At 45.9% G+C, this 27,397-nt stretch overlaps 1 protein-coding gene across 1 annotated transcript; it reads right to left on the reverse strand.

The window, feature by feature from the left end:
- Positions 1-9,070: 9,070 nt before the first annotated feature.
- On the reverse strand, positions 9,071-14,103 carry HCAR1 (hydroxycarboxylic acid receptor 1). The gene has a single exon (XM_008005062.3). It carries the CDS (start codon positions 13,229-13,231, stop codon positions 12,191-12,193), a length of 1,041 nt encoding a protein of 346 aa, XP_008003253.3. The 5' UTR covers positions 13,232-14,103; the 3' UTR covers positions 9,071-12,190.
- Between the last annotated feature and the right edge of the window lie 13,294 nt (positions 14,104-27,397).

Genomic DNA, 27,397 nt, shown 5'->3' on the forward strand with positions numbered 1-27,397 from the left:
GTTGGGTTTTTTGTTTGTTTATATTAGATTTTGATATGCTTCTGTGCTCAAGTGATTTATTTTTAAGTATGTGATTTTTTTTTTTGCAAAGTTTGAATTAATGAGAAAAAGGATTCATGAGGCTAGTCGTAAGCTGTAGCAAATCAGGTGTACTTTGTGCTACAAATTTGTTTTTCTGTGTTGCTCTGCATGAAGAGGGGTACCTGAGGATAGAGCACGGGCTTAGTACCCCATAAACTCTCGGTTCTGGACAGCCCAGGAAACTGGTTGGTAACAAACGGTTGCAGGTCCCTGAAACAAACAAAAAACTGGATGAGGTCTCTATCTTGTTTTATGTCCTTGAGAGCTTAGTATGTGATTGTGATTTTTTTTTTTTTTTTTTGACAGAGTCAATCTGTCATTCAGGCCAGAGTATAGTGGCACGATCTCAGCTCACTGCAACCTCCACCTCCCAGGTTCAAGCAATTCTTCTGCCTCAGCCTCCTGAGTGGCTGGAATTACAGGCATGCACTACCACGCCAGGCTAATTTTTTGTATTTTTAGTAAAGACGGGGTTTCACTGTGTTGGCCAGGCTGGTCTTGAACTCCTGACCTCGTGATCTGCCCGCCTCGGCCTCCCAAAGTGCTGGCATTACAGGCGTGAGCCACTGCGCCTGGCCGTGACTTTTTTTTTTCCTTTAATGAACTTTATTTTTTAGGGCAGTTTTAGGTTCACAGCAAAATTGAGCAGAAAGTATGGACAGTCCTGTATACTCTGTCTCCACACATGCGACTCTCCCACTAAGTATGTGATATTTTTAAAGCCCCCATTTTTGTAAAATTAAACTTAGAGGGACAGGACCTTAGAGGGCATGGAACTCTGCCTTGTATCAGGACACCATTGCACACATTGTTTCTCTGCTTTTCAGTGTGATTGGGTGTCATCCTATAGAATGTTTTCACCCTTTAATATTTTGGTCTTACGAATTCTTGCCATGCAGGAGGTTTCTAAACTGTGTTGCTTCTACTTTGAGTTATACAATGTAAATTTCTTTCTTTTTTCTTTTTTGAGACGGAGTTTCGATCTATCGCCCAGGCTGGAGTGCAATGGCATGATCTTGGCTCACTGCAACCTCTGCCTCCTGGGTTCAAGTGATTCTCCTGCCTCAGCCTCCCAAGTAGCTGGGACTACAGGCGTGCACCACCACGCCTGGCTAATTTTTGTATTTTTAGTAGAGATGGGATTTCACCATTTTGGCCAGGCTGGTCTTGAACTCCTGACTTCAAGTGATCCGCCCCCCTTGGCGTCCCAAAGTGTTGGGATTACAGGTGTGAACCATCACGCCCGGCCATAAGATGTAAATTTATTTCTTTAGCTGCAAACACAGATTCAATGATATAAGCGTATAGACTTTTCACAGTAAACTAGAGTCAGGATGACCTAATATTAGATTCCCATAGAACTAGAGTACCTGATGATGATCCAGGTGAGATGAAGACGATGATGAAGAAGGTGATTGTGGTACCCACATTATAGAGCGCTTCCCATGTGCTGGAGCCCATGCTCAGTGCTTTTTATTTATTTATTTATTTATTTTGAGACGGAGTCTCGCTCTTGGCTCACTGCAAGCTCCGCCTCCCGGGTTCACACCATTCTCCTGCCTCAGCCTCCTGAGTAGCTGGGACTACAGGTGCCCACCACCACATCCAGCTAATTTTTTATATTTTTAGTAGAGACAGGGTTTCACCATGTTAGCCAGGAGCTCAGTGCTTTTATAGTCGCTTGTTTTACCCTGGCTGTAGCCCGTGTGGAAGGTGTTATTATTGATTCTGATTTCAAAATGAGGAAAGTGAAGCTCAGAAAGGATGATAAAATATTCAGGGACACCCAGCTCATAAGAGCAGAGCATGGCCGGGCACAGCGGCTTAAACCTGTAATCCCAACACTTTGGGAGGCCAAGGCAGGCAGATCACAAGGTCAGGAGATCCAGACCATCTTGGCCAATATGGTGAAACCCCAACTCTTCTAAAATTTACAAAAATTAGCTGGGCGTGGTGGCGGGCGCCTGTAATCCCAGCTACTCAGAGGCTGAGGTAGGAGAATCGCTTGAACCAGGGAATCAGAGGTTGCTGTAAGCCGAGATCGTGCCACTGCACTGCAGCCTGGGTGACAGAGTGAGACTCCACCAAAAAAAAAAAAAAAAGCCAGATGCAGTGGCTCAGGACTGTAATCCCAGCACTTTGGGAGGCCAAAGTGCGCGGATCACGAGGTCAGGAGTTTGAGACCAGCCTGGCCAACATGGTGAAACCCCCATCTCTACTAAAAATACAAAAATTAGCTGGGTGTGGTGGCGCACGTTGTAATCCCAGCTACTCAGGAGGCTGAGGCAGGAGAACTGCTTGAATTGGAACCCAGGAGGCAGAGGTTGCAGTGAGCTGAGATCACGCCATTGCACTCCAGCGTGGGCAATAAGAGTGAAACTCTGTCTCAAAAAAAAAAAAAAAAAAAAAAAAGGAGGCCGGGTGCAGTGGCTCACGCCTGTAATTCCAGCACTTTGGGAGGCTGAGGCAGGCAGATCACGTGGTCGGGAGATTGAGACCATCCTGGCTAACATGGTGAAACCCTGTCTCTACTAAAAATACAAAAACAAAAAATTAGCCAGGTGTGGTGGCCAGCGCCTGTAGTCCCAGCTACTCGGGAGGCTGAGGCAGGAGAATAGCATGAACCCTGGAGGCGGAGCTTGCAGTGAGCTGAGATCGTGCCACTGCACTCCAGCCTGGGTGACAGTGAGACCCTGTCTCAAAAATAAAAGAAAAAAAAAAGAGCTAAACTTGGATTTGATTCTGGCAGTGACTTCAAAGCCTGTGTCCCTAACCATCATGCTACACTGCCTCTTACTATGTTATTGTCTTGTCTGTAAGGTTGAAGATCTTTCTCAGGGCATGGTGGAGATGGAGGTCATGCTATTCAGGCTTTAGTGAAATAATTGGTATTTGTTTCCTCTTCTTGCTGCCTGTGAATACCATGCTTCCTTCTGGATGTATGACGACATTTGTCAATAACATTCATAAAGTAATCCTAAGGACCTTTATTAACTAAGAGTCAGAAAAGTCAGTAGTAGTTATTTCTAGAAGCTGAAATTTGCAAGGGACTCTCCCTTTTTAAGTTTCCCAATTTCATAATATTTTGTGTGTGTGTGTGTGTGTGTGTTTTTAAAAACAACAGTCATGGATAAAATTAGAAAAAAACAACCACAGGCCGGGCGCAGTGGCTCACCCTTGTAATCCCAGCACTTTGGGAGGCTGAGACAGGCAGATCATGAGGTCAGGAGTTCAAGATCAGCCTGGCCAATATGGTGAAACCTCATCTCTACTGAAAATACAAAAATTAGCCAGGCGTGGTGGCAGGCGCCTGTACTCCCAGCTACTCGGGAGGCTGAGGCAGGAGAATTGCTTGAACCCGAGAGGCGGAGATTGCAGTGAGCCAAGATTGTACCACTGCACTCCAGGCTGGGTGACAGAGCAAGACTCCATCTCAAAAATATAAAATAAAATAAAAATAAATAAATAAATAAAAGAACAACCACAAATGTTAAGTTTGCAAAAGAACCTGGAGCCTGGATGTGTGTTCTGGCTCTCTCATTAACTAGCTGTGAAACCCCTTAACCCCTCACCCTCCTCATGTGCTCATGAGGAATTAGATGATCTTCGAACTTCCTCCCAGCTCTCACACTGCATGATTCTAAACCAAAGTTCACGACTACTCAGGCAGAATCTAAAGGGCAGCCTCATTGGATTCTGGTGCCTCCGATGGAATTTCTGGTCTTCCCACTGCATGGTGGGCATGTTTTGTCTTGCTTGTTTCCTTCTTTTATGTATTTATTATTTTTTTCTTACGAGCGTATGAGTTGTACAGAAACTTGTTTAATGAATCATTTCAAGAGTGAAGGCAGCGATCCCACCGCATTTTGTAGAAACTCTACTTAAAATTTATGACTCACCCAGTTGAATCTCCATGCCTGGTTATCTTATGACAACTTGAATGTGTGCCACTAAGCTGGACTGAATTATTGTAAAAATTAATAGTAACACTATTGCATTATACTGAGTGATTTGCATATGTGATCTCCTTTAATCTTCACAAAAACCCTGTGACAGATGTGTTATTATTGTCATCATCATCTCCATTTTACAGATTGAGAAACGAGGCATCGGGAGGTTAAGTAACTATTTTGTGTCTTTGAACTAAGCTGGGATTTTTGGTTTTATTTATTATTTTATTTAAATAGAGATAGGGTCTCAATGTGTTGCCCAGGCTGGTCTTGAACTCCTAGGCCCAGGTGGTCTTCCTGCCTCAGCCCCCCAAAGTGCTGAGATTACAGGTGTGAGCCACCATGCCAGGCCATTGGATTTCTGTTTTAATTATCTATTGCTGCATAACAAATTGCTACAAAACGTAGTGACTTAACACAACCCCCACTGTGTCATCTCTCATGGTTCTCTGGGTTGGCTGGCCTCAGCTGGGTCCTTCTCATTTGGGGATTCTCAGATGGCAACTGGGCTAGAGTCGTACGGATGCTGAAGCAGGACACTGGGACACTCAGGCTTCTCTCTGTCTCCACAGAACCTTGATGCCTCTCTACGTGGTGTCCCTGTGGCCTCTCTGTGTGGCCCCTCTATGTGGCATCTACACACAGCCTCTTCACATGTTCTGTCCACGGTGTAGTCTGGACTTCGTACATGGACATACTTAGGGCTTCTGAAAGCACACAGGCAGACCTTCTTCATCCCTGGGCTTGGAAACCGCAGAACATCACCTCCACCACATTCAATCAGGCAAAATAAATCACAGAGCCGGTCTGTGTTCCACCAGGAGATGCCACCTAAGGGTGGGAGTGCCAGGAGGTACAGCTCATTGGGGCCATTTGGACTCACCACTGCAGAATATAGATGACACTGAGTTGGGACCCTTGGCGTAGCAGGAAATAAGGGTCCCCTGGTCCCCTAACAAAGGAGATGTAGTAGTAGAAGCTGGGAAGTAAAGGGGTAGAGAAGAAGCTGATCATACTGACTGGCAGAGACACACAGACACACACACACACATTTCTTTTGAAAAAGGAGAAGAACACTTCATGGTCTTGAAACGTTTAGGTTTATTGTAAAAAACCTAAGGGCAAACCAGAATAACCAAATAATCTTGAAAAAGAAGAACAAAGTTGGAGAACTCTCCCTTCTTGACTTAAAACTTTACTGCAAAGCTACAGTAGTTCAGTGTGCTTCTGGCATAAGGATAGATGTTACAGCTCAACAGAGCAGGATTGAGAGTCCAGAAATAAACCCTTACATTCATGATCAGCTGATTTTCAACAAGGTGCCAAGACAATGGGGGAAAGAAGTCTTTGTCATAAATGACATTGGGATAACTAGGTCACCACAAGCAAAAGAACTGGACCCCTTTCCTACACAGTACGCAGAAATTAACTCGACTTGGATTACGACCTCAATGTAAGAGCTAAATCTCAAAAACTCTTAAAAGAAAACCTAAGAGGCCACGCCTGGTGGCTCACACAAAATCCCAGCACTTTGGGAGGCCAAGACGGGTGGATCCCTTGAACTCAGGAGTTCAAGACCAGCCTGGGCAACACAGCAAGATCTGGTCTCTACAAAAAATACCAAAATTAGCTGGGCATGGTGGCACACGCCTGTGGTCCCGGCTACTTGGGAGGCTGAGGCAGGCGGATTGCTGGAGCCCGGGGGTTCAAGGTTACAGTGAGCTGAGATCATGCCACTGCACCCCATCCTGGGTAACAGAGCAACACTCTGTCTCAAAAACAAAAACAAGATAGAGAGGAATCTGAAGGTCTATTCGTGAATCTTCTGTCACGCTGAGGGTTGGAACAGACAACAGACCCTTCCCTCTTCGGCTGACCTCATGACTTCACCTCTTACCAAGTGATCGCAGCCCCAGCCTGGACCTTTCATTCCTGCCCTGATGGTCTTCCTGCATTTCCCAGTTTGCTCTTTTTCACCTCTCTATATCTGCCTGGAATACCCTTCCCCACTGTGTCCCTGGTGGCTTCCTGTCCATCCTTCAGAGCCAAGTTTGCAAGCTACTTCCTCTGAGACGACTAAGACAGGAGTAAGGGCCCTGGATTCTCCTGCAGGACCCTGTGTGAAAGTGACAAACACAGGGTCCCACAGGATAATTTTATTATTTTATTGTATTATTTTATTTTATTTTTGAGACAGAGTCTTTCTTGCTTGCCCAGGCTGGAGTGCAGTGGTGTGATTTCAGCTTGCTACAACCTCCGCCTCCCAGGCTCAAGCGAGTCTCCTGCCTCAGCCCCCCGAGTAGCTGGGATTATAGGCACGCACCACCATGCCCAGCTAATTTTTGTATTTTTAGTAGAGACGGGTTTCACCATGTTGGCCAGGCTGGTCTTGAACTCCTGACCTCAAGTGATCTGCCCACCTTGGCCTCCCAAACTGCTGGGATTACAGAAGTGAGCCACGACCCCTGGCCATATTTTGTAATTTTATATTTTATAATTTTGTTTTCCCTTGGTTTCTACAGTGGGCCCCGTGGCTATGATTTTCATTTATGTTTCTACCGTGTCTGGTATAGAGCTGGTGCTTCATTAATGTTCTTTGAAAGAGGAAATGAATGAATGAATCCTTATAAGGAATAAAATATTTACCCCCCTCCCACTATATCATTTTATAGTCCAATACAAAGAAACCCGAATACAGATTTGGCTCATATGTGAGCCCATCTCTTTCATCTGTTTATTTCATCTCTCTCTCTTAATATATAAATGATTATATATTTATATTATATAATTTATGTATGTATAAATATTATATATAATATAGTAAATATGATAAACACTTATATGTCATATGTAAAAATTATATAGCAAAAATATATATAATAAATAAAAAATATGTATATAAACGTAGAGCCTCAGATTCACAGATGAGCTCAGAAGGGCCCTGTGCTACCATCTTCAAAATTCTTAACACTTTTTATTACTTAAAAAAAATTTTGGCCGGGCACAGTGGCTCACACCTGTAATCCCAGCACTTTGGGAGGCTGAGGTGGGTGGATCACAAGGTCAGGAGTTCAAGACCAACCTGGCTGATATGGTGAAACCTTGTGTCTACTAAAAATACAAAAAAATTAGCCTGCTGCTAACAGGCATGTGCCTGTTGTCCCAGTTACTCAAGAGGTTGAGGCAGAAGAATCGCTGGAACCAGGGAGGCAGAGGTTGCAGTGAGTCAAGATGCGCCACTGTACTCCAGTCTCGGCTACAGAGCAAGACTCCGTCTCAAAAAAATTTTTTTTTTTTTTTTTTTTTTTTTTTTTTTTTTTTTTTTTTTTTTTTGAGACGGAGTCTTGCTCTGTCACCCAGGCTGGAGTGCAGTGGCCGGATCTCAGCTCACTGCAAGCTCCGCCTCCCGGGTTCACACCATTCTCCTGCCTCAGCCTCCCGAGTAGCTGGGACTACAGGCGCCCGCCACCTCGCCCGGCTAGTTTTTTTTTGTATTTTTAGTAGAGACAGGGTTTCACCGTGTTAGCCAGGATGGTCTCGATCTCCTGACCTCGTGATCCGCCCGTCTCGGCCTCCCAAAGTGCTGGGATTACAGGCTTGAGCCACCGCGCCCGGCCAAAAAATTTTTTTTTTAAATTTAGAGATAGGGTCTCACTCTGTCACCCAGGCTGGAGTGCAGTGGCATGATCATAGCTCACTGAAGCCTCTACTTCTTGGTCTCAAGGGATCCTCTCACCTCAGCCTCTCAAGTAACTAGGACTACAGTCACACACCACCACACCTGGCTAATTTTTAAAATTTTTATAGAGATGGAGTCTCACCATGTTGCCCAGAGTGGTGTCAAACTCTTGGCCTCAAGTGATCCTCCTGCCTCAACGTCCCAAAGCTCTGGAATTACAGGCATGAGCCACTTCGCTCAGCCATTAACACCTTTTGCACAAGGGACCTCACATTTTCATTTTTCACTGGGGCCTGCAAAGTAGGGTCGCTGATCTTGAAGCCATTTATGCACTCATTGTGATGATGGAGTCTTTCTTGAATCGTATTAGAAACCTCTGTGAATCAGAAGGCCTGGAAAGCCAACAAGTAGAGACCATGCCTCACAGTGCAGCCAAGTCCCCACCTTGTAGAACCTTAACAACTGGCTCAAGCCCTTGTGCCCCAGAGTTCTAATCCCCTCCAAGGAGCCCTGCACTCCAGGAACCTTCAGATGCCATCTTAAACATTTTTGTTTTAATAAAAGGTAAGGAAATCCATTCCGAGAATTGACCAAAACTGAAAGTTTTACCATGGTTAGCAAAAATAAAAGATACCTCTTGTTTTTTCCACATCATCCCTATAGACTAATAGCTCTTCCAGGTTTCATGTGACTTTTCCGGAAAGACTCTAAAAGGAGTAACAAGGAGGAAGGATCACTTGAACCCAGGAGTTTGAGACGAGCCTGGGCAACATAATGAGACCCCATCTCTAGAAAAATTACAGAAAAATTAGCTGGACTCAGTGGAGTGTACCTGTGGCCCCAACTACTAGGGAGGCTGAGGTGGGAGGATCACTTGAGCCAGGAAGTTGAGGCTGCAGTGAGCCATGATCGCACCACTGCACTCTAGCCTGGGCAACACAGTGAGATCCTGTCTCACCAAAAAAAAAAAAGAGAGAGAGAGAGAGAGAGAACACATTTTCCTCTAAATCAACCATTTTCCTGTTTCAGATAGTTTAAACAAAGTGTTGTCAACAAAAGCTATACTCTACTTCTTTACGATGTCCAAAGACACTTCTTGCTAAGATGTATTTTTCGTCACATTCTGCGAATGTAAAAAGGGAAGCAAATTTAGAATCAAGACTGTATTTCAGTTTGGATTTGATTTTTCTTTTTGTTTGTGCTTACTGTTTTTTCGGTGAGAACCTCTGCCTGCCTGCCACGCAGTTCTGCATATCTTAGCTTTTTTCCCTGGGAGGGCAAAATCCTAGGGGTCCTTTGACCTAGAGTCACACACAGGACACAGATTTGCTTTCAGAATCCATTTTTATTACGATGAAGGGACAAAGGAGCAACAGCCCAGGAGAGAATTCTAAGAACAGAACTAAAAGGAGAAGTGTGTATTTTCGCAGATTCCTATCAGGAGGATGTATGACTCTTCAATGCTGCTAAGAATTCTTGCCTTCACTCTTTCCCAGGTAACTGAGGTGCGGGGGAATTCAGGCGTGTAACAGAGCAACAACTTAAGGGCTCTAAACCCCAAAGGAAATTGCTTCTGTGCCTCTACTTCTTTATGTGTAAAACGTGTTAATATAAGAAGTCATAATATTGAGCACTTACTGCCAGGCGCTATGCTTAATGCTTTACATGCACTGAATCCTGCATTCATTCAACATTTCCTGGGCACCTGCTATGTGCAGGTCCTCTTCTAGGCATTGGGTATATAACAGTGATCAGAGTTCTAACACCTCAGGAATGTACATTCATTTAAACTGCCCGATGACACACCAAGGTTGTGTTATAGTATCCCTGTTTGACAGACGAGGAAAGTGAAGCTACAAATGGTTAAATAAAATCTGCCAGGCTGGGTTGGGCGCAGTGGCTCATGCCTGTAATCACAGCACTTTGGGAGGCCGAGACAAGGCGGATCACTAGGTCAGGAGATCGAGACCATCCTGGTTAACACGGTGAAACTCCGTCTCTACTAAAAATACAAAAAAGTAGCCGGGCGCAGTGGCGGGCGCCTGTAGTCCCAGCTACTCTGAAGGCTGAGGCAGGAGAATGGCATGAACCCGGGAGGCAGAGCTTGCAGCGAGCTGAGGTTCGGCCACTGCACTCCAGCCTGGGCGACAGAATGAGACTCCGTCTCAAAAAAAAAAAAAAAAAAAAAAAAAAATCTGCCAGGCTGGGAGCAGTGGCTCATGCAGGTAACCCCAATACTTTGGCAGGCCAAGGTTGGAGGATTGCTTGAGGCCAGGAGTTTGAGACCAGCCTGGGCAACACAGTGAGTGAGACCTCATCTCTACAAAAAAATTTAAAAATTAGTTGAGTGTGATGGCTCATGCCTGTATCCCAGCCACTCAAGAGGCTGAGGTGGGAGGATCACTTGAGCCCAGGAGTTTGAGGCTGCAGTGAGCTATGATCATGCCATTGCACTCCAGCCTGGGCAACAGAGCGAGACTCAGTGTCTAAAAACACAATCTGCCCTAAGATCACAGGCCTAGTAAATGCTTGAGCTGAGATTCCAACTTAGATGCATCTAATGCTCTATAGCTCGTAGTTTTCATCACTAGGCTGTGCAGTGCCTCTGGAAAAAGGAACAATAGGGACAGCCTAGAGGGGTGTTTTGGGGGCCAAAGAACTAGAAGTTGGCAAAGCTTTTTTTTTTTTTAGACAGTATTTCACTCTGCCCAGTCTAGAGTGCAATGGCGCAATCTCAGCTCACCTCAACCTCCACCTCCTGGGTTCAAGTGATTCTCCTGCCTCAGCCTCCCGAGTAGCTGGGATTATAGGCATGTGCCACCACACAGGGCTAATTTTGTATTTTTAGTAGAGACAAGGTTTCTCCATGTTGGTCAGGCTGGTCTAGAACTCCTGACCTCAGGTGATCCGCCCACCTCAGTCTCCCAAAGTGCTGGGAGTACAGGCTTGAGCCACCACGCCTGGCCCCCAGAAGTTGGCAAAGTTCTTCAGTGGGGAGAGTATCCTGGGCATTTGAGAGAGTATAAATTAAGGAGTTGAGAACCATGTTCACCACTTTGTGGCTTGAGAAAGGAGCTAGAGTTGGTCTGGAATGTTTCCCCCTAATTCAGGGCAGGGGCAGTTTGTCATTTCATAGAGTCCTCTGTTTTGAGGGGTCCAGGTACACATTTGGGAAGCTCATGTGTATGAGGGAGTTTTGCAATAAGAGTACAACACTGATGTTCACACAGAACAGGTCTAGAAATTATTCCGTGAAAGGATGAAAGCTCTTAACTTGTCTGCCCCCACCCCCCAAAAAACTTTACTGTCACACAAGAGGTGACTAATGACCCTCCACTAAAAATTACACAGTATAGTGCCTGCCACCAAATACGAATTCAGTAAATACTTGGAGAATAAGTAAATGAATAATTTCAATTCACAGTCACATAATAAGTCATCAAAAGCAATTGTAAAAGCAATTGTGTTGGACTCAGCACATCCCACTGGAGAAGCCAGGGCAGGGAAACAGACCCCTCAGCACCTTCTTTGAAATACAAAGATTTGAAGAAGGTCAGAGCAGATTGTTTTGTTGTTGTTCTTCTTGGGCTACCGGGAAGTCACAACGATGACAAAGAAATGTACAGATGTACAAAAAAATGTAAAGATGAAAATTAATAGATCAATACATCCCAATCTAAAGAGCCTCATTCGGCCTGAAATAAAAAAGTATTGATTGACTTAGCCCGGTTCCTATTTTCTGAGATAAGGAATGATTTAAGGTCAGAGGATAGGAAATGATGCTAATGCCCCCACCTCCTAAGAGAGAGAATATGCCCCATTTAAACACATATGCCCATTTACTTAGCCATTTAAAATGACACAGGGGAAGCCGGGCGCGGTGGCTCATGCCTGTGGTCCCACCACTTTGGGAGGTCAAGGCAGGCGGGTCACTTGAGGTCAGGAGCTCGAGACCAGCCTAGACAACATGGCAAAATCCTGTCTCTACTAAAAATACAAAAATTAGCCAGGTGTGGTGGCAGGAGCCTGTAATCCCATCTATACTCGGGAGGCTGAGGCAGGAGAATTACTTGAACCCGGGAGGCGGAGGTTGCAGTGAGCCAAGATTGTGCCACCGCACTCCAGACTGGGAGACAGAGCGAGACTCTGTCTCAAAACAAAAACAAACAACGAAAATTACACAGGGGCTGTCCAGTTGCTAACCCCCCTCCCAACACACACATGCTCCACTCCATGCACATTCTGTCCCCTGCCATCGTAATCAGATAAGAAAATGCAACCAACTCACTTCAATCAACTGGAACCTCCCCAAAAGGTATAGTTGTGTGAATTTCATTTCTGACAGAATGAGGATGCAGTTCATGTGTGTGAAGCCGTCTTGCAATAAGAAAGGGGGGTGGCATTTTCAAAGCCCCCGACCCCTTACCGAATTAATTCTAAGTCACCACTCTATCTTCCTCAGTGTTGTTGGTCTGCTTGTTCAGTGCCACTCAACAATGTGGGGATCCCACTGCCCATCAGACTGGCTTTGGGAACTATTTGTCACACTGAGGCAACTCTTGCAACCGAGGTTCGAAATTGGCATCTCTTGCGGCCTTTGTGTTTTTGAGTGTCCTGGCTGCTTGGGTTTCAGACTGCAGATTTTGAGCTTGTTGTAGAATTTGGGAAACGAGGGGCTTGAAAAATAATACACCAGGGGATCCAGCATGCTGTTCATGTAGGTGAAGCTGAGGGTGATGTGCAGGGCCACATGGACAGAGGGATCGCAGGCACTCGAGGGCACCGTCCAGAGGAAATACAGTCTGGCGGACACGCTGGGCAGGTAGCACGTGATGAACACAACTGCCACCACCATGATGAACCGGGTCGCCTTCTTCATCCGAGCCTGTCTGGCCAGCTGCTGCCTCCGCCTCAGGCTCCAAACAATCTTGAAGGAGCAAAATAAGATGATGCCGAGGGGCAGAAAGAACTCCAGCTGGAACATGATGTCATGCCAGCCATTGGCCGACTCCATGATGAAGCTCTCACAGGAGACAGCCGTCTCTTGCACACAGAGATGGTTCTCCAGCAAAAGATACAGTGTTCCCAGGATGACCAGGGTCCACAGGGTGCAGACGATGCCAGCCGCCGTCCGGTTAGAGATGGTGTTCACCGCGTGGTGGGGGTGGACCACTTTGAAATACCTGTCCACAGCCACCACCGTAAGGAACACGATGCTCCCGGCCCTGTTCATGGCCAATGTGAAGAGCCCCACCCGGCAGGGAATGTCCCCAAAAGCCCAGTGTCTACGTCTGAGGTAATAGTCTGTCCGAAAAGGCAGGCAGATCATAAGGAGGAAATCAGCCACGGCCAAGTTGAAAAGGTAAACAGTGCTCGGCTTCCAGGTCTTCATGTGGAAGCAGAAACCACATAGGGCGACCCCATTGCCTAGTGCGCCCAGCACAAAGGCCACAATGAGCAGCGGCGGCATCACCTGGGAGATGGTGTCCCCCTCGATGCGGCAGCACGACCCGTTGTACATGGTGGGGACAGAGCAAGTGTCCGGGTGCGGAGCAGCCCAGGGGGTCCCCACAATGACACAGATGCTTATCGAAGCGTCAGCACTCACCCAGCTGCTGCATGTCTGACTTCATCACCCAGGATGCGGGTCCTGTGTGTGTGGGTTGGACGCTGCCACAGCAGCGAGAAGAGAAACTTCAGCCAGGAAATGACAGACCCAGGGAGGTCTTTTCTCTGGAGCCCGTCTCATAAGCCGCCTGCCTCTCCGAGAGGCCAAGCCTGGAGCCGGATGAAGCTTGGAAATGCATGCAATTTTGCAAAAGTGGTCATTTCTGAGAGGCGGTAGGGTTGGGGGTATCCGAAGAGATTCGTGCGGTAGAGGAGCGATTGGGTCCAGCCCCAGGATAATTTTTATTTTCAGCTTCGCTTTTCCTCCTCAGACTCCGTGCTGGAGAGCACACAAAGCTGCCCAGAAGGAAAGAAAAAAGCTTGTTTGTCCTCCCTCCTGGTGGAGAAATCCAAACATTTCCTGGAGTCATTCTGGGCCCCTGCCTTTGCTTTCCTCCCCTAACCTTTGCCTGACTGCCTTGTCCTCTCCCTCATCCCACGGGGCACTCCCATACGGTGCCAGAGAGGGGAGGCTTTGCTCTGCAGCTCCTCCGGGCCATTTCCTGTGCCCAAAAATACCGCGCTCGAAAATTGGAAGAGTCTGCGGAGAAAAATGTTCTAATCACGATACTTGATGGGTGTTAGAAAAAGTCTTTGACGAGAGTCACCTTTCCCCCGCTCTATTCCCACCTCCCTGCCCTTTGCATCCTTCCGTGAACCGAACCCACCAGTTGCACAACGACCAAGGCCATGACATAAATCAGAAGCCCACTTCTCACATGTCTGTCTTCACAAAACGGCCTCCTTGGGGGCCGGTCCCCCCTCTGCTGGGAAGCAGAGCCTAGAACTTTTACAAAGATTTGGCCCTGAGTTTCCATTGGCTGCTTAAATGAGCCAAGCACCATGAGATGTAAGTTTTTAATTTCAATCATGTGCTAAGCCTATCAATTACAACTGCCCCCTGGGGGCGGATGAGGATTGGAGGAGTTGATTAAGGAGTCCATCTCTAAAGCAATCATGAGTAAAATTAGACTGCACAAAAAATTGGAGTCTTTGCTAAAATTTCCTGTCCTTTGGCTTTAAGGATTATTAATCTGCCCTGTGCCTTTCAGCTTCCAGTTTAGAAAATGGGGTGGAGGCCGGGTGCAGTGGCTCACGCCTGTAATCCAAGCACTTTGGGAGGCTGAGGCGGGCGGATCACGAGGTCAGGAGATCGAGACCATCCTGGCTAACACGGTGAAATCCCATTTCTACTAAAAATACAAAAAATTAGCCAGGCGTGGTGGCGGGCACCTGTAGTCCCAGCTACTTGGGAGGCTGAGGCAGGAGAATGGCGTGAACCCGGGAGGCGGAGCTTGCAGTGAGCTGCGATGCGGCCACTGCAGCCCGGGCGACAGAGCGAGACTCCGTCTCAAAAAAAAAAAAAAAGAAAAAAAGAAAGAAAGAAAGAAAGAAAGAAAGAAAATGGAGTGGCTCACATCTATAATTCAAGCACTTTGGGAGGCCGAGGCAGGTGGATGACTTGAGGTCAGGAGTCCGAGACCAGCCTTGCCAACATGGTGAAACCCCATCTCTACTAAAAATATACAAAAATCAGTTGGGTGTTGTGGCACATGTCTGTAATCCCAGCTACTCAGGAGGCTGAGGCAGGAGAATCACTTGAACCCGGGAGGTGGAGGTTGCAGTGAGCCAAGATCGTGCCACTGCACTCCAGCCTGGGCGACAAGAGTGAGACTCTGTCTCAAAAAAAAAAAAAAAAAAAGGGGGGGTGGAAAAGAGGGGGTGCATTGAAAGAATGTGTCTGTCTTCTAGACACACACTGAAGCTAAATTCTTCCCACTGGATGCTGGACTCCGAATCTGTCCACCCACATTCTCCCCTGCCTCGCCCTAGCACAGACCGCGGTCACCTCCCACCTGAACTGATGAAACAATTTCCTAACTGGTTTCCCTTCCTCTCGTCTATTTCCTGTAAGTCATCTTCTACACAACAATCTGATTTTTCTAAAGCACAGATGTGATCATATACCTTTTTTCACTTAAAAATCTTCACTAGGCTGGGCGCAGTGGCTTACACCTGTAATGCCAGCACTTTGGGAGGCCGAGGCCAGGGGATCACGAGGTCAGGAGATCGAGACCACCCTGGCTAACACGGTGAAACCCCGTCTCTACTGAAAATACAAAAAATTAGCTGGGCTTGGTGGCGGGCGCCTGTAGTCCCAGCTACTTGGGAGGCTGAAGCAGGGGCGTGAACCCGGGAGGCAGAGCTTGCAGTGAGCCAAGATCTTGCCACTGCACTCCAGCCTGGCGACAGAGCAAGACTCCGTCTCAAAAAAAAAAAAAAAAAATCTTCACTAGCTCCCTTCAATCTGCCAAGGCGCCAGAAAGATGGCCTGTGGACCATATCTGGTTTAAAAACCAGCCTGGCTTGGCCCATATGTTTTTAAAACCTGGTGGCGTCCTATAAAAACCTGGATTTCTGTTGTCTCTTAGAACACTGGAAGAGCTGGCCACACTGGAGCGACACTCCCACATGGAAACAATCAGCTGGAGCTGAGAGTAGACAGAGTAGAGACAGAATGAGCTCTACGGTTTGCCACAGTCCCCACCACTCCCTATTGCCTTACATCTGGTTGGCTTTCCTCATTGGCAAGCCTTGTCTCTGTGGGATTTTGAGTTTGTCACCTCTGCTCTAGGTTGAAGGTCACATTCCTTGGATTGACGTACAAGGTCCTTCACAGTTGGTTCCCAACCTACCTTTCCAGTATGATTTTCCTGCCGCTTTCCTCCTTCCACCCTACTTGCTAGTCTCGTAACCTCTAATAAATAAACGTGTTCGTCAGATGTCTACATCTCATTCCCTGACAAATTCAGCAGTTCTTTGAAGACAAACTTCATACTCTTGGCCTGGACGACTAACTTCTACTTTTCTTTTTTCTTTTTTTTTTTTTTTTTTTTTTTTTGAGACGGAGTCTCGCTTTGTCGCCCAGGCTGGAGTGCAGTGGCGCGATCTCGGCTCACTGCAAGCTCCACCTCCCGGGTTCACGCCATTCTCCTGCCTCAGCCTCCGAGTAGCTGGGACTACAGGCGCCCGCCACCTCGCCCGGCTAATTTTTTGTATTTTTAGTAGAGACGGGGTTTCACCGTGTTAGCCAGGTTGGTCTCAATCTCCCGACCTCGTGATCCACCCGCCTCTGCCTCCCAAAGTGCTGGGATTACAGGCGTGAGCCACCGCGCCCGGCTACTTTTCTTTTTTCTTTTCTTTCTTTCTCTCTCTCTCTCTCTTTTCTTTTTTCTCTCTCTTTCTTTCTTTCCTTCTTTCCCTCTTTCTTTCTCTTTCTCTCTCTCTCTTTCTTTTATTTTTTGAGACAAGGTCTGGCTCTGTTGTCCAGGCTGGAGTGCAGTGGCTCTATCTTGGCTCACTGTAGCCTCGACCTCCCAGGCTCAAGCCATCCTCTCACCTTAGCCTCCTGAGTGGCTGGGACTACAGGCACATACTACCATGCCCATCTAATTTTTGTATCTTTGTAGAGATACGGTTTTGCCATGTTGTCCAGATCTCAAACTCCTGGGCTCAAGTGATCCACCCATCTTGACCTCTCAAAGTGCTGGGATTACAGGTGTAAGCCACCATGCCAAGCCTACTTTTCATGAGAGCTCTTCGTAGCCACCTTCACTCTGTGGGCCTTTGTGATTCTGTGATAAGGCGTTAACTAATAGGGGTAACCATGGTAGGCTGAAACACCCCAAGACGAGGTCAGAGGGGTAACCCTGAGTATTTCATATGCTTAGCCTGGATTTTTTAACAAATGGAAAATATTCTTCATTCTACATTCTCAGATACTGTCAGGATTCTTGTAAACACAAATACTTCCTTTTTTCCCCACATGACTAACACCTGCCTTTCTTTTCTAAATCCTTCGTCTTGTCAAATCACCTTCCTCTCTATTTTTTTTTGTTTTTGTTTTTGGACTGTAGAATTAACTAGAAGGCAGAGGATTAAGGAAGAAAAAAATGGTATCTATTCCTCTGAAAGTCTACTGGTTTTTTTGGTTTGGTTTTTTTTGGTTTGTATGTTTTGAGACAGAGTCTGGCTCTGTTGCTAAGGCTGGAGTGCAGGGGCACAAATGTAGCTCACTTCAACCTGTGCCTCCCAGGCTCAAGTGATCCTCCCACCTCAGCCTCACAAGTTGCTGGGACCACAGGCATGTGCCACCATGCCTGGCTAATTTTTGTATATTTTGTAGAGATGAGGTTTCACCATACTGGCCAGGCTGGTCCTAAACTCCTGGGTTCAAGCGATCTGCCTGCCTCGGCCTCTGAAAGTGCTGGGATTACAGGCGTGAGCCACTGCACCTGCACCAAAAGTCTACTGGTTTTTCACATACACTCTGATCTTATTCTACCCCAGGCCTTCAAGAAAATGCTGTGTCTCTCTTCTTGGACTTCCTGCTCAAGATCATGCTCTGGTGGCCTATTCCTTTGTGCACCAAATTTAAATCTATATAGGCTCATGCCTGTAATCCCAGCACTTTGGAAGGCAGATCACTTGAGGTCAGGAATTTGAGACCAGCCTGGCCGACATGGTGAAACCCCAACTCTACTAAAATTACAAAAATTAGCCAGTCGAGGCCGGGCGTGGTGGCTCACTCCTGCAATCCCAGCACTTTGGGAGGCCGAGGCGGGTGGATCACCTGAGGTCAAGAGTTCGAGACCAGCCTGGCCAACATGTTGAAACCCTGCCTCTACTAAAAATACCAAAACTAGCCAGACGTGGTGTCGCATGCCTGTAATCCCAGCTATTCAGTGGGGCTGAGGCAGGAAAATCACTTGAACTCGGGAGGTGGAGGTTGCAGTGAGCCGAGATAGCACCACTGCACTCCAGCCTAGGGGAAAAGAGTAAGACTTTGTCTCAAAAAAAAAAAAAAAAAATTAACTGGTCGTGGTGGCACGTGCCTGTAGTCCCAGCTGTTCCAGAGGCTGAGTCACAAGAATCGCTTAAACCCAGGAGGTGGAGGTTGAAGTGAGCCAAGATTGCACCACTGCACTCCATCCTGGGCCACAGAGGGAGAATGTGTCTTTAAAAAAAAAAAAAGAAAAAAATAATTGGCCAGGCAGTGGCTCATACCTGTAATCCCAGCACTATAGGAGGCCGAGGAGGGCAGATCACCTGGGATCAGGAATTCAAGACCAGTTTGGCCAACATGGTAAAACCCCATCTGGCTAATAAAAATTAGCCAGGTGTGGTGGCAGGCACCTATAGTCCCAGCTACTCGGGAGAGTGAGGCAGGAGAATTGCTTGAAGCTGGGAGGTGGAGGTTGCAGTGAGCCGAGATCGCACCACTGCACTCCAGTCTGGAGGACAAGAGCAAGACTTCAACTAAAAAAAATAAACAAATAGACCGGGTGTGGTGGCTTACACCTGTAATCCCAGCACTTTGAGAGGCTGAGGCGGGTGGATCACAAGGTCAGGAGTTCAAGACCAGCCTGACCAACATGATGAAACCACATCTCTACTAAAAATACAAAAATTAGCCGGGCATGGTGGAGAGCACCTGTAATCCCACTACTCGGGAGGTTGAGGCAGGAGAATTGCTTGAACTGGGGAGGCAGAGGTTGCAGTGAGCCGAGATCACAGCCACTGCACTTCAGCCTGGGTGACGGAATGAGACTCCGTCTGAAAAATAAATAAATAAATCTAAAAATTAATTCAAAATAGAGCCAAGATCTAGATGTAAAAGCTAAAACTACAAAACTCTTAGAAAACATAGGGGAAAAACTTAATGACATTGACTAAGGCAATGATTTTTGGATATGATGCCAAATACACAAGGAACAAAAGAAAAAATAGATAAATTGGACTCCACCTAAATTAAAACCTTTGTGCCTCAAAGGACACTCACTATTAACAGACAAAGTGAGGTCAGGTGCAGTGGCTCACGCCTGTAATCCCAGCACTTTGGGAGGACGAGGCAGGTGGATCACTTGAGGTCAGGAGTTTGAGGTTAGCCTGGCCAACATGGTGAAACCTCATCTCTACTAAAAATACAAAAATTAGCTGGGTCTGGTGGCACGCACCTGTAGTCTCAGCTTCTTGGGAGGCTGAGGCAGGAGAATCCCTTGAACTTGGGAGGCAGAGGTTGCAGTAAGCCGAGATTGCGCCACTGCACTCCAGCCTGGGTGACTAAGACTCCACATTAAAAATAAAAACAAAACAAGCAAATAAAAAAATAGACAAAGTGATATGGTTTGGCTGTGTCCCCACCCAAATCTCATCTTGAATTGTAGCTCCCATAATTCCCACGTGATGTGGGAGGGACCCAGTGGGAGGTAATTGAACCAGGGGGCAGGACTTTTTTGTGCTATTCTTGTGATACTGAATAAGTCTCACAAGATCTGATGGCTTTGTAAAGGGGAGTTTCCCTGCACAAGCTCCTTTTTCTTGTCTGCTGCCATGTGAGATGTGCCTTTCAGTTTCCCCCATGATTGTGAGGCCTCCCCAGCCATGTGGAACTGTGAGTCCATTAAACCTCTTTCTTTTGTAAATTGCCCAGTCTCGGATATGTCTTTATCAGCAGCATTAAAGTGGACTAATACACGGGGCAATCCATGGGATGGGAGAAAGTATTTTCAAACCACATATATGTGATAAGGGATTAATATCCAAAATACATAAAGAGCTCTTACAAATCAAGTACAACAACAACAAAAAACAACTCAATTAAAAAATAGGCTAGGCTCGGCACAATGGCTCACACCTGTAATCCCAGCACTTTGGGAGGCTGAGGCCAGTGGATCACGAGGTCAGGAAACTGAGACCATCCTCGCTAACATGGTGAAATCTCGTCTCTACTAAAAATACAAAAAATGAGCCAGGCATGGTGGTGGGCGCCTGTAGTCCCAGCTACTCAGGAGGCTGAGGCAGGAGAATAGCATGAACCCAGGGGGCAGAGCTGGCAGTGAGCCGAGATCACGGCACTGCACTCTAACCTGGGTGACAGAGCGAGACTCCATCTCAAAAAAATTAACTAATTAATTAATTAAATTAAAATAAAAATAGAAAAATTAGCCGAGTGTGGTGGCACACACCTGTAGTCTCAGCTACTCAGGAGGCTGAGGCAGGAAAATTGCTTGAGGCGGAGGCTGCAGTGAGCTGAGAATGTGCCACTGCACTCCAGCATGGGGAATGAGGGGAGGCAAAGGACTTGAATAGGCATATCTCCAAAGAAGATACACAAATGGCCAACAAACACATTTGCCATTAAGATACTCAATATTACTAATCACTAGGGAAATCCAAATCAAAACTATAAGATACCACTTCACACACATTAGGATTGTTATTATTTAAAAGAAAAAAAAAATAAGGCCGGGTGTGGTGGCTCACGCTTGTAATCCCAGCACTTTGGGAGGCCAAGGCAGGTAGATCACGAGGTCAGGAGATTGAGACCATCCTGGCTAACATGGTGAAACCCTGTGTCCACTAAAAATACAAAAAAAATGAGCCGGGGGTTGTGGTGTGCACCTGTAGTCCCAGTTATTCAGGAGGCTGAGGCAAGAGAATGGCGTGAACCCGGGAGGCGGAGCTTGCAGTGAGCCAAGATCACACCACTGCACTCCAGCCTGGGCGACAGAGCGAGACTCCATCTCAAAAAAAAAACAAAAAACAAAAACCAGAAAAACAGAAAATAACATTGGCAAAATTGTGGAGAAATTGAAACCCTTGTGCATTGTTGGTGGGAATGCAAAATATGCAAAACAATGCGGCAGTTACTAAAAATATTGAGATCCAGCAATTCTACTTCTGGATATGTACCTGAAAGAATTGAAAGCAGGGACTTGAACAGGTATTTGTACACTCATGTTCATAGCAGTATCGTCACAATAGCCAAAAGGCAGAAGCAGCCCAAGAGTCCATCAACTGATAAACAGACAAACAGAATGTAGTCTATACACACAACAGAACACCATTCTGTCTTGAAAAGAAAGGAAAGGGTCTGGTGCAGTGGCTCACGCCTGTAATCCCAACATTTTGGGAGGCTGAGGCGGGTGTATCTCTTGAGCCCAGGAGTTAGAGACCAGCCTGGACAACACGGCGAAACCCCATCTCCACAAAAAAAAAGAAAAAGAAAAATGAGCCAGGTGTGGTGATACATGGCTGCCATCCCAGCACTTTGGGAGGCTGAGGTGGGCAGATCATTTGAAATCAGGAGTTTGTGACCAGCCTGGCCAAAATGGTGAAACCCTGTCTCTAAGAAAATCCAAAATTTAGCCAGGTGTGGTTGCAGGCATCTGCAATCCCAGCTACTTTGGAGGCTGAGGCAGGAGAATCACTTGAACCCAGGAGGTGGAGGTTGCAGTGAGCCAAGATTGTGCCACCTCACATCAACCTGGGCAACAGAATGAGATCCTGTCTCAAAAAATATATACACCCTGAATAGACCAATAACAGTCTTTGAAATTGAGGCAATAATTAATAGCCTACCAACCAAAAAAAGTCCAGGACCGGACAGATTCACAGCCGAATTCTACCAGAGGTACAAGAAGGAGCTGTTACCATTCTTTCTGAAACCATTCCAATCAATAGAAAAAGAGGGAATTCTCCCTAACTCATTTTATGAGGCCAACGTCATCCTGATACCAAAGCCTGGCAGAGACACAACAAAAAAGGAGAAGTTTAGACCAATATCCCTGATGAACATCGATGCAAAAATCCTCAATAAAATACTGGCAAACTGAATCCAGCAGCACATCAAAAAGCTTATCCACCATGATCATGTGGGCTTTATCCCTGGGATGCAAGACTGGTTCAACATACGCAAATCAATAAATGTAATCCAGCATATAAACAGAACCAAAGACAAAAACCACATGATTATCTTAATAGATGCAGAAAAGGCCTTCAACAAAATTCGACAGCCCTTCATACTAAAAACTCTGAATAAATTAGGTATTGATGGGACGTATCTCAAAATAAAATAATAAGAGCTATTTATGACAAACCCACAGCCAACATCATACTGAATGGGCAAAAACTGGAAGCATTCCCTTTGAAAACTGGCACAAGACAGGAATGCCCTCTTTCACCACTCCAATTCAACATAGTGTTGGAAGTTCTGGCCAGGGCAATCAGGCAGGAGAAAGAAATAAAGGGTATTCAATTAGGAAAAGAGGAAGTCAAATTGTCCCTGTTTGCAGATGACATGATTTTATATTTAGAAAACACCATCATCTCAACCCAAAATCTCCTTAAGCTGATAAGCAACTTCAGCAAAGTCTCAGGATACAAAATCAATGTGCAAAAATCACAAGCATTCCTATACACTAATAATAGACAAAGAGAGAGCCAAATCATGAGTGAACTCCCTTCACAATTGCTTCAAAGAGAATAAAATACCTAGGAATCCAACTTACAAGGGATGTGAAGGACCTCTTCAAGGAGAACTACAAACCACTGCTCAACGAAATAAAAGAGGACACAAACAAACAGAAGAACATTCCATGCTCATGGATAGGAATAATCAATATCATGAAAATGGCCATACTGCCCAAGGTAATTTATAGATTTAATGCCATCCCCATCAAGCTACCAATGACTTTCTTCACAGAATTGGAAAAATTACTTTAAAGTTCATATGGAACCAAAAAAGAGCCCGCATTGCCAAGGCAATCCTAAACCAAAAGAACAAAGCTGGAGGCATCATGCTACCTGACTTCAAACTATACTACAAGGATACAGTAACCAAGACAGCATGGTACTGGTACCAAAACAGAGATATAGACCAATGGAACAGAACAGAGTCCTCAGATATAATACCACACATCTACAACCATCTGATCTTTGACAAACCTGACAAAAACAAGAAATGGGAAAAGGAGTCCCTATTTAATAAATGTTTCTGGGAAAACTGGCTAGCCATATGTAGAAAGCTGAAACTGGATCCCTTCCTTACACCTTATATAAAAATTAATTCAAAATGGATTAAAGACTTAAATATCAGACCTAAAACCATAAAAACCCTAGAAGAAAATCTAGGCAATACCATTCAGGACATAGGCATGGGCAAGGACTTCATGGGTAAAACACCAAAAGCAATGGCAACAAAAGCCAAAATGGACAAATGGGATCTAATTAAAGAGCTTCTGCACAGCAAAAGAAACTACCATCTGAGTGAACAGGCAACCTACAGAACGGGAGAAAATTTTTACAATCTACCTATCTAACAAAGGGCTAATATCCAGAATCTACAAAGAACTTAAACAAATTTACAAGAAAAAAATCAAACAACCCCATTAAAAAGTGGGCAAAGGATATGAACAGACACTTCTCAAAAGAAGACATTTATGTAGTCAACAGACACATGAAAAAATGCTCATCATCACTGGCCATCAGATAAATGCAAATCGAAACCACAATGAGATACCATCTCACACCAGTTAGAATGGCCATCATTTAAAAGTCAGGAAATGACAGGTGCTGGAGACGATGTGGAGACATAGGAACACTTTTACATTGTTGGTGGGACTGTAAACTAGTTCAGCCATTGTGGAAGACAGTGGCGATTCCTCAAGGATCTAGAACTAGAAATACCATTTGACCCAGCCATCCCATTACTGGGTATATACCCAAAGGATTATAAATCATGCTACTATAAAGACACGTGCACATGTATGTTTACTGCAGCACTATTCACAACAGCAAATACTTGGAACCTACCCAAATGTCCATCAATGATAGACTGGATTAAGAAAATGTGGCACATATACACCATGGAATACTATGGAGCCATAAAAAAGAATGAGTTCATGTCCTTTGTGGGGACATGGATGAAGCTGGAAACCATCATTCTCAGCAAACTATCACAAGAACAGAAAACCAAACACCGCATGTTCTCATTCTTAGGTGGGAATTGAACAATGAGAACACTTGGATACAGGAAGGGGAACGTCACACACTGGGGCCTGTTGTGGGGTGAGGGGAGCGGGGAGGGATAGCATTATGAGATATACCTAATGTATTGATGAGTTACTGGGTGCAGTACACCAACATGGCACATGGATACATATGTAACAAACCTGCATGGTGTGCACATGTACCCTAGAACTTAAAGTATAATCATATATATATACACACACACACATATATATATATATAGAGAGAGAGAGAGAGAGAGAGAAGCGACCTCTAAAGTGTTTTCTAGATGCTTCAGGACACCCAAAATGAGGAAGAGTTTATCTGTCACCTGGAGCTGAGTGTTGAGCCGGGGAAATAAGACAAACACAATAGTCCCCCCTTATCTGTGGGGAAGATGTTCCAAGACCCCAGTGGATGACTGAAACTGCAGACAGCACCGAGTTCTATGTGCCCTATGGGTTTTGGATCTGGGAACCAAGACAGCTACTGAGTGACCACCAGGTTGGTAGCGTCTACAGTGTAGACATGCTGGGAAAGAGAGGATTCACATCCTGAGAAAGAGAGCAGGGATGGCGAGAGACTTCATCATGCTACTCAGAATGCTATGCCGTTTAAAACTGATGTTTCTGGAATTTTCCACTGAATATTTTTGTGCCATAGCTGACCACAGGTAACTGAAAGCCCCGGAAAGCAAAACCACAGATAAGGGGGACCTAGGATACATAACAATAAAGTAAAACAAATAGAATACGTGGTTTAAAGTAATATTTTCCACAATGAATTAAACACACCACAGATGATACGTGAAATGGTATTAGGTGATACAGAGTGATGTATACACATATTTTTATTTTATTTTATGATACAGGGTCCCACTCTGTTGCCCAGGCTGGGGTCAGTGGCGTGATCTTGGCTCACTGCAGCCTCGACCTCCTGGGTTCAAGTGGTTCTCCCACTTCTGCCTCTCAAGTAGCTGGGACTACAGGCACTACCACTACACTTGACTATTTGGTTTTTTAAATTATTTTTTGTAGAGACAGGTCCTGCCCTTTGCCCAGGCTGGTCTCAAACTCCTGGACTCAGGTGATACTCCTACCTTGGCCTCACAAAGAGCTGGGATTACAGGTGTGAGCTACCACACCCAGCCACATATTTTAATTTTATAGGTATAACTTTATTTTAGGCCAGGTGTGGTGGCTCATGCCTGTAATCCCAGCTACTCGGGAGGCTGAGGCATGAGAATTGCTTGAACCCCATCTCAAAAAAAAAAAGAAAAGAAAAAGAAAAGAAAAGAAAAAAGAAAAAGTCCTAGGGGAAGAAAAGAAGGAACAGACATTTCCAAAGTGAAGAGCATGGGACAAGTAAGACTGGAGGGCATCTAAGGAACATTTGAGGAGTTTGGAATTTGGAGTCCATATCAACAAACCATGAAGAGTGGGGCTGTTCTGCAGGGGGCCTTGAATTCAGTGGCAGAAGGAGACAGAAGCAAGTGGCGTTGTAAAGGACTGGGGGAAAGGCTGAAAGAGAGCAAAGAGGGCAAAGGAAAACCCATTGTAGTCATGTAGGAATTCTGCAGGTTCGGGGCCTTAGTATGCTGTTTTCTCTTTCTCGAGTTTTCCGAGTTTTCCGTCGTGAACTGTCATGGTGATGTTATCAGGGAATGAGGCCCTTCAGACCACTTCAGATCACTCCCTTAAGCAGCAACACATTAAAACAAACAAACAAAACAGTTTCTCATTCGAGTCCTCAGATTCTGCCTCAAAGGGAACTGTTAGCACCATCCACCAAATAGTTCAAGCCATTACCGTTATTCCCGCTTCTTCCAGGCCCAACTGGAATCTGCAGTCTGCAGATCACACATCATGCACGTCTCCATGCACATTTCTACCATTTTGGCTGGCCCAAGGTCTTGGAGGAAAGTAACTGCCTCCTGATTGGTCCCCTGCCTCCAGTCTTGCTGCTCCGTCAGCCCACTCTCCAAAACTAAAATATGGTGATGTCACTCACGTTGTGCAACACTACAGTGCCTTCTCATTGTCCTTAGCAGAGAATTCAAGATGGCAGGCAAGACACTACAGGAACCGGCCTCAACAGCTCCAGCATGAGTCATAACTGCGATGGTATGCAAAGGTCACCTTACAGGGAGCCCTGGAGACACTCTTCCTTCCTCCTAGGGCTAACTGCTCTTTCGTAGGCCTCAGCTTAGACCAGCCTTTTCCAACAGAGCTTTCTACAGTGATGGAAATGTTCTGTAATATGCATGCAGCCACTGACCTCTGGAAATTGGGTAATAGGAACTGAGTTTCTATTTCTTGTTTCTTCTTACTTATTTATTTATTTAGAGACAGAGTCTTGCTCTATTACCCAGGCTGCAGTGCAGTGGCGGGATCTCGGCTCACTGCAAGCTCCACCTCCTGGGTTCACGCCATTCTCCTGCCTCAGCCTCCCGAGTAGCTGGGGCTACAGGAGCCCGCCACCACACAGGCCTAATTTTTGTATTTTTAGTAGAGATGGGGTTTCACCATGTTAGCCAGGATGGTCTCGATCTCCTGACCTCATGATCCGCTCACCTCGACCTCCCGAAGTGCTGGGATTATAGTTGTGAGCCACCACGCCCAGCCTTTTTTCTTTTCTTTCTTTTTTTTTTTTGAGATGGAGTTTCGCTCTTGTTGCCTGGGCTGGAGTGCAATGGCACAATCTTGGCTCACCGCAAGCTCCGCCTCCCGGGTTCAAGTTATTCTCCTGCCTCAGCCTCCTGAGTAGCTGGGATTACAGGCAGGCACCACCATGCCCGGCTAATTTTGTATTTTTAGTAGAGACAGGGTTTCTTCATGTTGGCCAGGCTGGTCTCGAACTCCCAACCTCAGGTGATCTGCCCACCTTGCCTTCCCAAAGTGCTGGGATTACAGGTGTGAGCCACCACACCTGGTCTAAAATTAAGTAATATTAAAAACTCAGTTCCAGCCTGATGCAGTGGCCTGTAATTACGCCTGTAATCCCAACATTCTGGGAGGCCAAGGCAGGCAGATCACCTGAGGTTGGGAGTTCCAGACCAGCCTGGCCAACATAGTGAAACCCCATCTCTACTAAAAATAGAAAAATTAGCTGGATGTGGTGGCAGACACCCATAATCCCAGCTACTTGGGAGGCTGAGGCAGGAGAATCA

This window comes from Chlorocebus sabaeus, chromosome 11, assembly GCF_047675955.1.
Source record: "Chlorocebus sabaeus isolate Y175 chromosome 11, mChlSab1.0.hap1, whole genome shotgun sequence".
NCBI lineage: Eukaryota > Metazoa > Chordata > Mammalia > Primates > Cercopithecidae > Chlorocebus > Chlorocebus sabaeus.

Coding starts and splice junctions, on each gene's coding strand:
- HCAR1 (XM_008005062.3), bottom strand. CDS start 13,231: ATGTACAACGGGTCGTGCTGCCGCATCGAGGGGGACACCATCTCCCAG.